The following is a 17,789-nucleotide window of genomic DNA, read 5'->3' as shown; positions in this document are numbered from 1 at the left end:
TGGATCTGCCACCAACTGGACAGGAACAGACTGAAACGGACAATCAGGTGTGCAGAGAGCTTTATTGGGACTGATCTTCCCTCCATCCAGGACCTGTACCAGTCAAGGGTCAGGAAACGGGCAGGAAACATCACTGTAGACCCCGGACACAAACTGTTTAAACTCCTCCCCTCTGGTAGGCGCTAAAGAGCACGTTTCACCAAAACTACCCATCACAAAGACAGTTTCTTCCCCCAGGACCGCTCTGATGAACTCCTAACTGTATGTTCAAACCAGAAGCTTCCAAAGAGGCAAAGTCTCTTGCAGACGCCCAAGAAGCATGACTGTCAAAAATATTTGTGGCAGCTTTGGTGCTCTAGTCGCTCATCACGTGAATCATTCGAATGTTCGATCGTGCTTGTCAATTTAAAGGAGCCGCAAAGCAGACTACTGGCTTGAAAGCAACGTAGTTGCTGCTTGCTGTTGTCCAGTCAAAAAGCCCATAGTTGGGATACAAAAATTTATGTTTGGTCAATGATAACAGATAGCGTCATCTCAGTCAAACCAAGCAAGGAAGACTTGCATGCTATGTCGCAACATTAGCCTGCAATTCTCTCCTCCATTACTAACATTACACACTTTAAAGCTCACCAGACCAACCAAGTACCTCCGCGACGTGGTCCCAAGCCTCATTCTTTTTATTTTGGTCTCTGTAACCGAGCAGTGACACGTTATAAAGGACTGAGTGGGCGCGAACGCAAGTAATAAACTTCTTGATATCCATTGTCGGAACAAGTGTGCTGTAGGAACCAAAGTTACATGGCTTGTTCTCTGGGACCCGCTTCATCGAATCATTCTGATTGGTTGTTGCCAAACCGCGTCAGAGCTTATTACCATAAAGTTAAACAAGTTTTAACTCCCCTCTGGACCGGTCCAGTTGCTTTGGACGCCCAAGATACACAGCTGATGACAAGGTCGCCTAATTCACCAGGCTCTCATTGAAAATGAATGACTTCCGCCATTTTGGAAGCTCTGGTCGCTGTTGGTGTGAATGTACAGTAACAGTCACAGAGTGGCAGGACAAACAACACTTGCATCCTTGTATATTGTATATTTGTATATTTTTTTGTATTTTGTATATTTCTGTATATTCCACATCTTGACTAAATTTTGAGTACTTATGTCAATTCTGGTACATTGAGAGCAAGTCTACCGGAGTCAAATTCCTTGTATGTACACATGTACTTGGCGAATAAAGCTGATTCTGAAAAGAGAAAACCCACAAGGAGACACAAAATGGCCACTAAGAGACCCAAAACCACCAAAAGATGCATAACAACTAAAAGAGGCATGAAACCACATTTACTGTGTGTGTGTGTGTGTGTGTGTGTGTGTGTGTGTGTGTGTGTGTCCTCTGTAGGAGAGGTGGTGGGGCCCTTTACATATCTGTGCCCAGGGACTCACTGTCTCTAAATTCGCCAATGCTGGTGATAACGAGCTGTCGGGTAAATGCAGTATATATTTCCATTTAAAATCGCGTATTGGAGTAAAGGTATGCAGCATGAAGTGGAAAAACTTGAGTATAGTGAGTCTACCCTGAGCAGCCTCCATGTTCCGCCTCCGGGGGTGTAACGTTAACGGCTGGTGTTTCCTCTTCAGTTAGCTAACTGTTAGCTGTGAATCATGAAACGGCCGCTGGCTCCGTGAGGAGGAGCTGTTTCTCTACAACCACGGAGACTACAGGAGGTGTTCACTGTTAATGAAGCTCATGTCAACTAATGGCCCACAGAAAGTAACGTTATCCTTTATTCACCTCTCGGTAAAGTCTTCACCGGTGACTTTTAAACACTTTTACTAACGCCAGGACTCAGTGCGCAACAGCAACGCCCCGGGGCTGGTGAGTATGTGAACATTTGAGAGTTTTCAGGAAATGTCAGTCGAAGAAATCCGTCTGTAGCATCTGTCAGCAGTTAGCGAGGGGCTGGAAAGTTTTATTTTAACTTTGATTCACTCGGTTATCTGCGTTAGTTACAGGCTTTCTGCCTGCTGAGGAGCTTGTTAAATGTACCCTCACACAAGAGAGAGCTGGCTTTGGGACACATTTTGACACCTGCCTCCTCTCACAGTTGTTAGCTTCTTCAACACTTGCTCAATAACCATACATGCAAGAAAACACGTCCTCCAAAAAGGTCGTGTTATTAATATTTATCACAGTGTTTAGACATGTTTGGATCCATATGTTGGCTGACAGAGGACGCTGGAAAGTTGGCATCCTATTTAGTCTCCTAAGTAAAACAAAAGGGGTTATATTTGCCCAACAGGCCTCCTGACCACCACTGACGGCCACATGAGGACCAGCTGAGGGTCATTATATTGTTGTATTTGTGTCGGTTAATCGATTTGATAAAGTTTTATGTGCCTCACACTGCCTGCTGCAGATAACTCCCCACAAGCTATTTTAATGACCAGATAGTCCCCAGCTCTGGCAGCCAGAAGTCTTAAAGAAACATGGTGACTATATCTAATCATTTGATTTTATTCTGAGCTGTACATCACAATAGTGCTGCACCCTTTCAAGTTTATGGTATGTGCATATCCGGATTTTCCTAAGGAGCTGGCCTGTGTGTTGGACAGCTGCCCAGGGTGGGTCTTCCACTTCTCCCTGACAAATGATTAAAGCAGCTTTTTGTTTGCTGGTATGTATGGGTGGTAGTATTTGGTCTGCCAAACACAGCTACTGGGTTAACTCCCAGTGCAGGAGAAAATTCCAGCAGATATTGATGTAGATACAAGTTTATTTAAACTTTATCTAAATAGGAAGGCGTTCATTGAAATTAAGAAGCTCTTTAAAGAGAGTCCTGGCCTAAGTATGTAAAAATAACAACGCAAGACAGAAGACAAACATGCCGCAAAATTAGAATTTAACAGTAATGCAATTATTAAATCATAAAGAGTTTCTAAAACAATCATGTAACAGATCTAATCAACTTAAATAGTGACTTAAGTCCTGTCAAAATGTCTGAAAATAAATTAGACCAGTCCTGTTATTGTGATTAAGACAATACAACACTGTGTAGTCCTATGTCCCCATAAAAAGACAATTTTTTGAAGACAACACAGCACGGTTCACCACAAACTCCACTGTATGATGTATGAGCGCTCTGTGATCAGGAAAGCCACCCTGATCACAGATGAACCCTCTCATCCCCTCCATCACTCATTCAGTCTCCTCCCATCAGGCAGGAGATACAAAGTCCCACTGGCCAGAAAAACAATTTATAAAAAATCATTCATTCCAACTGCAATAACAGCCCTCAACAGCAGAGGAATTACAGTGCTTTGATCATGACTTGCTGCTGGTCCTTTTCTTTTAAATGTCAATGTTTTGTACATGTACCTTTTTTGCGTGTTTTTTTAGATCGTGTACATGTCTTGGATGTGCTTTAAATGTCTTCTGTGTGTGTGTAAACCTAGTGTTGAGCCCTGTCGAAGACAAATTTCTGTTGCCTTCTGGTTCCAGACAATAAAGTTTTCTATTCTATTCTATTCATCCAGTATTTTCTCACGCTTTTATCAGACCCAGATTTTATTCATGAAGTAGTGCATATGCAGGTGCAACACAAGTTAACGTTTTCAGACATCCACATACTAAAGTAATTAAGATGCTTGAAAAAAACAAGACCATGATACTTTTATTCCTTTTGTAATAGTGATGCACTCAGGGCCAGATCAAGCCACAAAGTGCCCCAGGGCAAAAATGCAATGTGGGTACCTTTTGACCCAGTTTTTCCCACTTTTAACACACTGTAAATGCATTAGTCGGTAATTAGTTTGTGGTAAAATAAGGAGGCACACATTTTTAAAATAAAATAGACCATGTAACCACATTATATACTGAAATAATAAAAGTCTTGTAAATAGATTTTAACTTAGGGCCCCTCTACAACAGGGGGGCTCAACATTGTGTAATAGTGCAGCTGTTTAAGGCTTCTACTGTAACAGTTTATCTTAAATGGCACATACAGTAGCGGCAAACAGTTATTTTTGGTAAATGGACTTGTACTTGTGTAGCACCTTTTTAAACTTGCAACCACTGAAAGTGCTTTTACACCACAGTCACATACACTCATTCACACACACATTCACACACCAGTGGTTGAAGCTACCATACAAGGCACCACCTGCAACACAGTTTTTAACCTCGACACCTATAGATGCATGCAGTCACACAGCGATGGCACAGCTATAAAGAGCAATTTGGGGTTCAGTGTCTTGCCCAATGATACTTCAACGAGCAGACTGGAGGAGCCAGGTATCAAACCACCAATCTTCTGATCAGGGGTCGACCTGCTCACATCCTGAGCCACAGCAGCCCACAATAATTTAATTGCCTGATCTGATTGCCATTTGGTGAGTGTGAAGCTTTTTCCCGGTCGTATGGCAGTTGACTGCTTTGATCGGTTACAGCCTTGGATGCACTGATCCGATACATGGATTGATCACCGGCACCAATACTGACCTTAATAAGTGGATCTGGTATCAGTCAGACGTGACCAACCCACATTAAATACAGTTTCTTTTTCAATATTATTGTCAAATTCGTGTGCTTCCACCAGTTACATTAACTCAGTCACTGTGCGCTGTCAAATAAATTCTGAGGATACTACTGCCGTCATAGATAGTTTCTCTGTCAGCTAACAGACTGTGTTTGTCAAATGATTCCCATTAATGAGAAAACTCAAAAAATATTGGTTCCACCAAGGGCACTAAAAAAATACAAGATACTGATTTTTCTTAGTAAAGCTGATAAAGTGTGATGGGGGAATGAGTCCTAAAATGCAGAAATGAGAGGGCATTTTTGTACTCCAAGTCAATGGGTTATTTGAATGGTTTTTGGTTACATGCCTGAAATAAGGTCTGTGGTTAACACATGTTTAAGAGAGTTCGTCATAAAATACCCCACTAATTAAATTTGAAGCTTTTACATGTCTTAAAAAAGGGGGACACTAACAAGTGGCTACATGAGACTACAGAACGACATTGCACCTTTACAGCCTTGTTGTGTTGGCGATGTTGAAATCATGTGACTGTAGTGTGGTTCGTTTATATTCTAACATTAGCTTTTCACCTCTGGCGATTGCATTTAAGCTTTAAAAAAATCATAAAAGTGTTGTTCATTTGTTAAGATTATCTTGGTGAGCAAAATGTGTGCACCATAAATTTTTTTTGTAGAGCTTATTTTCTGCAGTCATCCCAACATTTTATTGGCTTCTTATGAAGGGAACCAGTGCAGTGCTAACTTCCAGGTCAGCCTACAAAAAAACGTCATCCCTGCAGAACTCTATTGACTGATAGACTCAATATGCCCATATATTGGTGTATCTCTTATCAATTAAGAATGATAAACACATCTCCAATCCATCCTCCCAGAGCATATGTCAGAATAATTGATAACCCAACACCACTAAATTTGGTTAAGATAAGCGTCACACTCAGTGTAAGACTGCCATTTATCTGCTGCTTGTGAGGCCTTCTCTTATTAAGGGGGTAATTTATTACGAGATGTCGTAATGTGGTAGTACAACAGGGCCTCGTTTGTTTGCTGTTAAAAGGTTTTGGGAAACATGATACTGACTGTCCACTGTTATTTCCTCTTAACCCGAATTAGCTTAACTTAGATTACTTCTAAGGCATAAAAGATAGTTACAGAAAGCTGATGCATTAAGATGGTAATTGGGAGACCACTCAACCACAGGCAGTGATGGAATCTTAGAAAGGTCTTCTTCTTCTTGCTTTCTTAATGTCAGCCCTTTGATGTCAAACCGGAGTCATTATGTTTCATTAGGAGACATCCAGTAGAAGACGCCTGTTAGGGACATGGTTGTTTCAGAAAGGTTTATGTAAGGCGGCAATTAAGATAAGACTTCTTGTTCTTTCTGTTTGTTTACTGCACTCGCTGTTTTCTTGCCTGACACAACGGAAGATCGTTCTCTGCCATCTGAGCTCACTTCCTTTTCATGGTTTTGATAGGACTGGCAAACATGGCTGGGGAATGGCCTTAAAGGTTTAGTTTTTTGCACGGCTTTGTGCACTAGACATAATATGCATGAACATTTGCTTTCTTTACATTATAACAGTCGCTTGTCAACGCGAGATTATACCATTTCGTGTTTGCATTTGGGGCTCAGTGAGAAGTCATCTGATGAGCCTGATAATAGTCTGCAGAAATTTGCTGACATAATCTGTAGGCCATCTCTAGCAGTGTGGTTTTGCTCGTCATGCTGTGACCTGTTTTCACTGAAACAGAAATCCAATACTGACTCAAGTTTTATGTCAGGGTATTCAATAATAATGTCAGTGAGTTGAGTAGTAAAAGAAATTACAAGCAGTCAGAATAATTGTTTCCACAGCGGACACTTTGTCTTGCTATGACATGACAGATGTTACTGATAACATAAATGATGAATCAGTTCCATTAATGAGTTGCCATTCCTTTGATGCATGCACAATACCAGGACCCTCACCTAAACCTGCGTTGATTTTAGCTAGTTGTACCTAACAACCAGATGTAAGTGCATCAGTGGGCCTTCTGAGTGCACGATAAGAGGAAGGAGGTGTCATGAAAGATAAGATGCCTTAGGAAGTTGTGAGTTTTTAGCGAATTAACCATCTGGCTCATATGTAAATGTAAAGGTGGGAATGTTGTGATCTGAAAAACCTGATTTTTACAGACCAAAATGAAGCAAGTTACAGTTCTCTGTGGATTTCACCACTCAGTAATAGCTACATCTTATTTATTTTATTGATAACATAACAGAGTGGTGTAGGAATCTGAACTGTGTGTGTTTGATGGTTGCCTTGCCTTGTAGAGGGAGATAAAAATAGATATGTAAAGCATGTTTGAAAACTGTTATAAAGATTTTTACAACAGAGTAAACCATACGATGAAGACTCACCAGTAAAGACTAAACTAAAACCTAATTTATAACTTTTAACCTACCTGAGGAAATACAGGCCCACATGCAGGAATGTACACTTCAGAGTTAAGGGGCTCGGCAGTGTTCGCTCACCATTTATAGCCCCATCAGTGCTCGTGGTTACCATCTCCATCACAGTGCATTCATCATGGATCCTGACTTTGCACGAGACCTTAAGCTGCTTATGGCTCCAGATGAAGGGTTCAGTGGGGGTTACAGTGAAAGAATGTAAAACTCGTCTGAAGACTTTTGTACGAGCTGGTCATATGATACGTCCTTGCTTTCTTTTAAATGTTTGGACCGGAATTAGTCGACCATGTCAAGTGAAAATGTTTCATCCAGCAGATATTATGGTGCGCTTCTAATTCTCATTGTGTAGGAAAATATGTACCGCTATAGTGTTAGTCGAGGGATACTCAGCTTTTACAAAGAGACAGGGATGAGTTATTAAACAAATATTAGTAATATTTATCAGGATGGAAAATAAATGAATTGCCTGTTTTCAACCTTTTGGCGTGTGTTGTTCTCACACATCTTTGCCAAGAGGCAAATCCTGACATAGCAGCCTTGTGCAGGTCAGGTATGCGCAGGGGCGTTTAGGATTTGAGGACATCCGGAGCTTAGGCCGCACCTCTGTGGGAGGGTGTGGGGGATCTCCCTTGGCACTTTTTTTCTGATAAACAAGCTCTATTTTATGCTGTCTTTGTGCACATAAGCATATTATTTACACTTGAAGTCCAAAAAAAAAAAAAAACAATCTCAGGAAGAATCATTTTATTTTCCTTCACCTCAGGGTGCATTCACCCTTAAATGAGATCAAGCACATGACTTTACATCACTTTACTGACCATACAACTTATATGTATGTACATGGTAAAAAAAAAAAATGTATTGTTATTATTAAAGCACATTTTAAATTTGTCATCTGAAACCCCACCTGCTGCAGTTATTGCGAAAGTGGTGCATGGGTCACATGTGCAGAACACACAAGTGCTGCTAATGTAAAGATATAAAACAAACTGCAACCTGACTAACTTAGTCAAAACGCCTCACCAAAAATCAGGGGCTCAAAAAAGAATGACGACAATCAAAGCTGAACGTTGCAAAGATGAGGAGCCAGGCAGGCTCAGTTTTAAAGCTACATTGAAGATATTAGTATCATATGAAATGAGACGACTCAGTTATCCATTGGTACCAACGCCCCAGATTAAAAGGGAAAAAGTGCATTGCCATTTTTCAAAATGGTGTGAGCAATTTCCAGTTTTTGTAGTGTTGTGGTTACATGAATATTAGGAAATGGTGTTCTTGTGCAACTGTACATCAGAAGACTAGCAGACAGATGTGTTTTAGCAATGGTTTTTTGGCTGTTCGCGGGAACTAGAGTGGCGACAGAATTCATGTAGAGGTGATAGTAGCAGTAGTAGTAGTCTCATTCAATTTAATTTGCATCCTGTTGAATTAACCAGTTGGACTGGAAAGACGACAGACAAAACAACACACTAAAGGCCTAACACAGAGGTGTGGGGGTTGACCTGTGCGGGGTTGACATAATGGCATAAGCAGACTGAGGGAATAAGTCCCTCCGATGTGCATCACCTTCACTCTGCGGAAGAACTCAAAATTATATTGTTTATCGAACATAGTATTAGATGTTTTGCCTAAATGATCTCTACCAACTTGAGAGACAGATCTTAAAGCCCTGACGCTATTATCCACCCACACAGGTGTTTCCACACCTGATTAGACCTCCTCTCAGGATGGTGTGGTTACATACTGTACAAACTGGACTTGCACAACATCGTCTTCCCTCTCCTGTTAGTTTTGTTGCACCTGTTAGGCAGGACGACTCAGCCTGCTATCACTTTCATTGGTTAGTTGAGTTTTGAGACATGACATTATGTCATATAGTGCTTTCAAAAGTTCCCTCAATGTACGTCATTGCTCTTTAGAAAACGTTTATGTAACACAATGATATTTTTTTTACTCTTACCTAAACAAAAGGATGAGTCTGGTGTTTTTCTTATTGTCAACAAATCCTATGAAAATACTAAAACCAACATTTTTTAGACTTTCCAACTTCCCATCTCTGTCTGAAGGGTTAAAAATTGGTCACAAAAATATAATTTCACTGTCAAAAAAGGCTCAATAATTTTCTTAAACAGCCGAGGTTTGGGTTTTTTAGCAAATGTTGCTAAAGAGTAAATAGTGCATTTGTTGGGGACTATTTTTAGTGGTGGATGAATACACATTTGGCATGCTAGTGATTGTGTACAGCAGCAAAAATGTAGTTCTCCAGTATGGAGAATTGAGTTAAAATAAACTACAGTGCCCGTGTACTTTGACACTTTATGACAATGTGGCTCAATTATGTGTTTTGAAGTGCTTTGGGCATTTTAAGCATCCCTGATGTTTGTATGATTTGGGTGATGTAGACTAGTGTGTGGGTTTGTGTCACCATGGACGTGATCCTTCTGTCATAGCTTCACAATGTCGCCGTCTTCGCTGTGTCATTGAGGGGGCAAAAACAAATACCACTTTAATTTTGTCATTTATGTCTTTGCCACATAGTGTGATTGTTGTCTGACTGAGTTGTTTTGTTTGTATGTTTCAGAAATTAGGCACTCACTATGTCTGATGGGGACTATGATTACCTCATCAAATTCCTAGCCCTCGGTGACTCCGGCGTGGGAAAAACAAGCTTCCTCTACCAATACACAGACTGCAAGTTTAACTCCAAGTTCATCACTACAGTTGGGATAGACTTCAGAGAAAAAAGAGTGGTAAGATCAGTCGACTTTGAACGAAGGCCTGCACCAGAATTGTATGGATTTCTTTCATTCAGTAAAAAGACACGTGGATTTTACGCTCTGCACCTCTAACTTAACATTTCCTTGTGTCCATGTGTGCTGCATGCATTTCTGGCTACCTAATTAGGGGTTTAAGTGCATTCCCACACCATTAAGTAACTCTCGTGTAACAAAGGCTTCTTATGAATGTTGCAACAGAAATCCGAGTAATGACTAATGTTGGTGAACGGCAGGCAGCACCCTCCTCAAGAATAAACACTTCATACCATTGGCAAACAGCTGAGCAGTGTTCATATTTACTCAGTGTTTAATGCTACTGACCTAAAGCTCCAGGGATATAATCTGATAACAGTTTTATCACAGCTACACTGGAGGTTCAGTCAGTCCAGGATGATTTATATTAAGTCACTGAATATCACCATTGACAGTCTTTTATTAGAAGTATTTCCACCATCTCTGATAAAAGATAAATATACAGCAAGTGAATATTCTCAAAAAACATTTAAAATGTTTGACAGCTGTGATTTAAAAAGTTGCACTTACAGAAAAGCTTTTGTAAATATCCTAATTAGCTGTCAACAGCACAACAAGTAGTTATAGTGCGGCCTCTGACTGTAGAAATCCATTTAGTGTAAAAATTAATCACCAGTCAGTCGCTGTTTCCTGGTCCATGAAATGACCATGACGTTATATTAAATGTATAATGAGATGGATACACCACTAACACTGCGGCTGCCTGTCCAGTGGTCACAGTCACACATCTGCAAGCAGCATGCAGCACCAAGACTCAATGTTACACTAAACCCCACTTTTAATCTACAATGGGTTTCAGTAGCTTCCTGTGCTGGTGAAGTGTTTACTGCAACCACCGGAAGTGATGCACTGTTGAATAGATCAGAGAAAAGATGTGGATAATATTTCAATTAATTAATATCTGCAGTTTAGTCTGCGTGACCTCAAGTTACTTCCTAGACTGTCAGATGAAATTCCAATAACACAGATGTGTCTTAATTTCTACAAGCAGCCGTCATCCATCTTACAATCACCAAACACCAGATTAATGCTGCTAATCTTTTATGATTAATTCAAATCAGTGGAAACTCTTTCATGTATGGATTAGAAATGTTTTGAAAATGAGACCAAACAAAGTTGTTTAACAGGAAGGAGCTCGTCAGTTATGCTGCGAATTAAGTTCAAAATTTAATAACAAGCTGCCTAGTTAAATCTTTTAAACCACTGATGCAATGTGAGTTTATTAACAGAATACAATTCAAGTTTTGATTCGGATGTTTTGATGTCAGCTTTGTCAAATGCTGGCATACAAATAGACAATACGCTATGAAAACTGTAATTTCCAGTGACTATGTCTCTGTATGTGATCACAGAACATGACTCAAAATTAAAGGTCCCATATTGTAACAGTCACATTTCAATGTCTTTTTAGCATAAAGCAGGTATAGATGATATATAAATACTAAAAGAGTATCAAAATGCTCAATCCATAGAGAAATGTTCACAGTCTGTATTCAGAAATGGCCTTTAAATGAGCCATTGATGTCACAACTTTGCTATACATATCGTCTCAAACTTGAAAACATAAACACTCTAAATGAATCTCTTTGTATTTACTGTTTCAATGTTTTGTTTGGTATGTGAAGGACATGAGCTGACAGGAAGTAAACAGGGACTCGAGCTGTTGCCTGGCAATGCAGTTCCAGTGAAACAGTCTATTCACACCAGGACAGTCCGGGGGACTCGGTTCGATTGGGCGGGGAATGCCAAGAAATTTCACACCTTCATTTGGTTAGGTTCACTTTCACACTGCACTTTTTAAAGCGGACCAAACCGTCTGGACAACATCATGCAGTTACAACAGCTGCTCATTTGCGGGCAGTATTGCCCGAAACGACCACTGACCAGAAAAACAAAAAACATGAGGAAGAAGAAAACCTGGCTCATCGATTGGCCAGGACCGAAAAAATCCCCTTCAGCCAGCTTGATAACTGCAATTTGTAGTCCTCTGACCATATATCAGTAAGCGCCTGCACCTCCTCACTACTCCACGTCTGCCCACGAGACATTTTCCAACCTTTTTTTTTTTTTTTTTTTTACCTCTGATTCTCCCTATTCGCACTGTTGGCTTTGTTTTGTTTCACTGGATAGTCCGTTTACATTTCCCACTGTAAGCGAACTGCACCAGGGTTCACTTGCAAGTGAGCCGAGACCTCCAGTTTTCAAGCGGACCAGGGTTCACTTGTTTGGTCCGCACCAGAGTTCGAATGAGTGTTCACACCACTCCAAACGAACCAAACTATCCATGGAAGTGGACCAGGGTTTTCTTAAAGCAGACCAAATAGCGCCAGTGTGAATGCATCCTACAAGGATAGAAAGAGCCATTATAATCATTCCCCCTGCTGTGATGACGGTGCAGAGGCACAGACAGTGCAGATGCCGATGACGCAGACACACCGACAGAGGGTGAATACAGGTATATTCAGGCTGACAGTTTGAGGAAAACCATGTTTACATTCAAGCATGTAAACAGTGCTCCCCATTTCTCTAGATGGCTCAGGGAACTAGTCTCTGGGATTATTTGGGGCCCAATAGTTGGGCACCTTAATTCACCATCTATTAGCTGATGTCCACACTGCACCATGTTTTGTTATTCTTGGCCATTTTTCCTGTCTGTTTATGTAATAGGCTTAATTTTGTATTTATTTCGGTCAAGTCTGGCTTTTATCTATGTTTGTTAGTCTGTTTGTAAAGTAAACATGTTCTAGGAGAAACCCAAAACATGACTGTGGACCTAAAAATGAGCATAATATGGGACCTTTAAATATAAAAACACACACTGACACTGGCTGTACATTTAAAGTTTATTGCTCTTTTATTAAGTCAAGTCAGCCTTAAATCCATTTTTATTTTGTGTTTATTTTGTCATTGTTTTATGGCATACATTTCTCTTTACCACAACGGCACCTCTAAAGTGAACTAAACAAATACACTATCAGTACAAGCTACTGTAAGAAGCCAGAGCGCAAAAACATTCTTCCTCTTAAGATAGCTTATTTAGTTAGTTAAAACGAGCAGCTGGATGGATGTTGCCAAGTATGCCTCCTCGTCTTTCCTGTTTTATTTTTTGTTTATGTGCAGTCCTGCTAAACGACACTCAGTCAGTAACCACAAGCCTTTTTCCCACAACACAGCCGACTTTGTTTTATAGCTGTTTAAGATAATATTTAAAAGCAGGTATATTTAGTGTAGAGAACATTCAGCTAGTTTGACCTCATCTGTCTCTGTTTCACTCAGGTGTACAAATCAACAGGTCCAGATGGATCTTCAGGTAGAGCACAGAAGATCCACATGCAGCTGTGGGACACTGCAGGACAGGAGAGGTACATGAAGGACTTCTTCCAGTGCTTTCTCACCCAACTCAAACCTGTTTTTCTCTTAAGTCGTTTTTAAATGTGCCTTTTCACTGTTTAAAATATTCCTCACAAGTGGTTCTTTCCTGTCTGAATGGTGCCAGGTTTCGGAGTTTGACGACCGCCTTCTTCAGAGATGCAATGGGTTTCCTCCTCCTGTTCGACCTCACAAATGAACAAAGTTTCCTCAACGTCAGAAACTGGATGAGTATGTCTTCTGATACATCACTCTGAATGTACACTTTTATTCAATAACCTGACTTTTATATTAAATCATATAGTGCACAGGAGATTTGACAATAATAAATCCCTTGGTGACGGCCAACATACCTTTATTCAGTGATGACCAAACACTCTACACTAGGCTGTTAGACCCAGAATATTGTGTGATTAAACTCTTAATCTTCTAGTTATGAATAAGTTTTTCTCATGTGAATATATTACATTAAAGATGACTTCATATCTTTCTCAAAAGCAAACTTATCACACATTAAAACAGGACTTTGTGCTTTTAAAATTTCTGAATGTGTCTTCCAGGTCAGTTACAGATTCACGCGTACTGCGAGAGTCCAGACGTCGTTTTGTGTGGCAACAAATGTGACCTGTCAGACCAGAGAGCAGTGAGTGAAGAGGAGGCCCGTGAGCTGGCAGAGAAATATGGGTATGTCTCAGTTTTGATCCATCTGCACATGGACCTCTCCCTCAGTTATTTGTCAAGAAGGCAGTGCCTGCATTGTTTGCCAAAGTCTGTGCAGGAGAATGTCAGACTAAATTGGTCCTCCTGGAAAAGCAAATATTTGTGCACACGTGTGAAATATCCTGCTCTGACCCTGGAAGACACACCTTTACTAAAAACACATACATTATAGTGGAAATGCCCTGCGTGAAGTCTTTTACATGCCTTAGGGAGAGGAATAAACCTCATAGATAGTCTTACTACAAAAACGAGCCATACATATTATTTGTCACTTTGATCGCACTAATGCACTGTATTTAAAATCCTAAAACACGATTTTGTATATTATGAAATAATGCAAATAATGTTCAGAGCAAAAACAAAGTCAGCCAGAGCTTTTGCTTCTGCCTGAGCCTTTTCAGTCACTACTTAATATATAGGTTGTTGATTTTGTTTATACTTAAAGTATTATGTGTGATGACTCAATAAAAACACTACTACTAGTAACATATCACCCTGAGCTGATGCTGCTGCACATTACACATTGTCTCTTTGATTATCTTGAAATGTTCAACCATTAGCCTGTATGATGATGTCTCCACAAATATATTTGGTTTTGGCTGATTTTGTGAAAACATACTAATTTATAAAATAAACTTTCACCTGTATTTCAGTGCTTTGATACTTATGGGAGCACCATGTTGTATGATCTATGTGTTTGAAGTTTTAAAAATAAGACTGACGATGTTTTATATTTTTATGACTCTGCGCCAGTGACAGCAGTGGCCAGAAACATTATATTTCGGGCTTGTTCGTCAGTCTGACTGTCCTATTCTCGTGAACGCCAAGTTTTAGGAGCGCCTTTTGGGAATTCATTACACTAAGCACAGATGTCCACTTGGACTCAAGGATTAACTGGTTAGATTTTGGTGGTCGAAGGTCAAGGGGACTGTGACCTCACAAAACATGTTTTTGGCCACAACTCAAGAACTCAAACGCTAATTAAGACAAAAAATTCACACAGTATATGACGGCAATTATATTTTAGTAAAAAGCTGAGCCTTAACAGAAATAAGAAAGAAACCATATATTTGGTGACGTATTTTTAAAGATTTACATCCTCAGTAGGAATAAATGAGTTTGACAGCGACACAGAAGGCAGAGGAAGTTGAAAGTATTGAGAAACTGACTTAAGTTCATTGCATTTTTTTGTCTTTTTATAGGACTAAAGATGAAAACATAGAATAACTCCAGCCTTGGTTTGTGCCACGTTGTAACCGGTAGCAGTAGTCTTTTATCCTGTGTTTAATGTCACCAATATTTCCTTCCATGCAGAATCCCATACTTTGAGACAAGTGCTGCAAATGGGCAGAACGTCAACCAGGCTGTGGACGTCCTGCTGGATCTTATCATGAAGAGGATGGAACGATGTGTCGACAAGTCCTGGATCCCTGACGGGACCGTTCGAGTTAATGGACCCACCAACCCCGACATCTCAGAGGGCTCTGAGAGGAGCAAATGTGCATGTTAGAATCAATGATGATGGTTCCGTATCTGTGCCCATAATACTGCAGAAAAATAGGAAGACGTCCAAGTTTAACAGTGGGAGTATATACAGTATATATACACATATATATTGTGTTAGGTGAAACTTGACACATTTGCGTCCATTGCCCCTCAAAGCAGTGCAGCATTACTGATACTGTCACTGACGTGCTGTATTATTTGTCAGTGGAGAGATAAGTGCCTTTTGAATGTGGGCATTTCATTTGAATTCATACGATGGGTCTTTTGAATAATCGATTCATATTGGAGTGTGGGATATTTATTTCTTATGACGCCTGGCTGAAATGTCCAACTTTATTGATCAGTCAGACCTGCTGATCATAGTTTCAGGTGTCCTGCCAGATGTGCTATAAATACACTGTTAATACTCTTTACTTGCTGTCAGATTAGCGTAGATTCACACTGCAGTTAACTCAAAGGAAGAAGTGCCTTCTGTTTCTCTTTGTACAGTCAGATAAATGTTGACTGTCACACCTGCAGTCACCGTTTATTTGGGAAGAGAAATTTGCTATGGATGTACTTTTAATTGTATACTACTGATGCTTTTCTGAATGTCCAGCTGAATACTGCTGTCCCACAGTGCCACTGCCAGAAAACGTTGCTTGCATTGACCATCTAACATTAGCCAGATGGACAATTAACACTCATGTATTTCCTTCTCTAAATCAATCTGTGCTTGTTTGTTGCCATAGCATGAATTATAGAATACAGTTTGACCAAGTCAACAACACTTCATAATGTACAGTGACAGGTTTGGACAATCATTGATGCTCAGTGGTTTGATAAGAGGAATAAATATGTCAAAGTAAAAACTGAGCAGTAATTCAGGAAGGCAGGTGATTCAAGTAGATCATCCTACTGTTTAAGAAGGCCCGTGCAAAAGTAATTAATATACTTTCAAATTCTCTTATTATATTTTAAAGAAAGAGGTTTTGTGAACATGCCAGTTAAAGTACAGCTGATCTTCAGTCTTCTTTATCGCTCATTTTTATCATTATTCACCTGTAACAATGCCGACAGTTTTAAATCAGGCGAGATCCTGGATACTCAAACCTTTTACCCAGGCCCCAGGATGATAGCATATGAAAATTAGTCATATTTATATCATTAGAACAATGACCATCGCTGCTGGCATTATAAAAAAATAAATTAATTTGTATCAAATAAAACATCCGACTTCAGGGAAAATAAGCAGTGGTGCTATTTTACATAGCAAATGCCATGTTTTTAGTGAGTGTGGCTATTGTTTGGGCCGTCAGCCACTAATTAAATTTATAATGTGACAAGATGCATCAGGATATGAGTGGCTTATGGCCTCAGCTAAACCCATTTCCTATAAAAACCCTGGATGTAACGTAAATAATTTCTCCTCGGGGATCAATAAAGTATTTCTGATTCTGATGCCATGAAAAGAGCTGCCCCGTTACATGATTGGATGGAGATTGTTTTGTTTCAGGTGTTAATGTGACCATGCTAACATGTAGGCTGTTGAATTTGTTCATTTTTAGAAAAGTGCCAAGCCCAGACTTTTTTTTTTCTTGGCAATATTTATATAGTAAGACAGTGAAACCAGTTTATAATACCACTGATGTTTTATAAAATGAAGAGTATTTAGGTTTAATAAAAAACATATATTTTTGTGAGAACATTTATCCCTACTGTATTTGATAGTTTCACACACATTCATTGTATTACACTGTCAGGCTTTCCTGTATCAAAGGGTGAATATGATGTTTTAGTTTAGACAAATGATTATGTTTTTTCCAATAACTTGTTCAACCACAGATCTGAAAATACCACTAAAATTTATTGAAATTTGATTATATTAATAAGACTATGCTGAAATATTTCATATTTTCAATTGTGCCATACATTTTCATATGCAAAATATGTAAATTATGTCCAAAAATAAACATTTTTATTTATGTATTCCTTGAAGCAGTGTCTCATTTTATATAGTCAACCTTGACAATGTTGACTGAGAGCTGTGTACAAGTACACCTGATACCAGCTCCTATTTGTAGATAGTATCATTCTGTTGTGTGTGCCATTAATAAGACAACACAGAATATCATCATCACCATATTGTATTAAATATTCAACACCCTCACGTTTGTTTTTTATATTACTGCAGCCTAAATTTGAAGTGCATAGATTGGTTTTCTCTCCTTCTTTTTACAGTAAATTTACAACTTAAAACAGTGACACGCATTTCTTCAGGAAATTGTCTACAGTTTGTCTGGAGACCTTTTGCTGCCAGTTTAAAGACTGGATGTAATTTGTAATGTGCTGTAGATAAAGGCACATGGAAGTCCCTCATGATAACATGTTATAATTGTTGACAAAACTTTATGAATCC

At 39.5% G+C, this 17,789-nt stretch overlaps 1 protein-coding gene across 1 annotated transcript; it reads left to right on the top strand.

Moving 5' to 3' along the window:
* The first annotated feature begins 1,636 nt into the window (after positions 1-1,636).
* rab27a (RAB27A, member RAS oncogene family) lies at positions 1,637-17,359 on the top strand. Its single transcript, XM_049602268.1, has 6 exons — positions 1,637-1,876; positions 9,568-9,736; positions 13,073-13,158; positions 13,293-13,396; positions 13,726-13,849; positions 15,200-17,359. Exons 2-6 carry the CDS (start codon positions 9,584-9,586, stop codon positions 15,393-15,395), a joined length of 663 nt encoding a protein of 220 aa, XP_049458225.1. The 5' UTR covers positions 1,637-1,876; positions 9,568-9,583; the 3' UTR covers positions 15,396-17,359.
* The last annotated feature ends 430 nt before the right edge of the window (positions 17,360-17,789 follow it).

This window comes from Epinephelus fuscoguttatus, linkage group LG2, assembly GCF_011397635.1.
Source record: "Epinephelus fuscoguttatus linkage group LG2, E.fuscoguttatus.final_Chr_v1".
In the NCBI taxonomy this organism is placed as follows: domain Eukaryota; kingdom Metazoa; phylum Chordata; class Actinopteri; order Perciformes; family Serranidae; genus Epinephelus; species Epinephelus fuscoguttatus.
The sequence above is the reverse complement of the archived record's forward strand: the minus strand, read 5'-3'. Positions and strand labels throughout refer to the sequence as shown.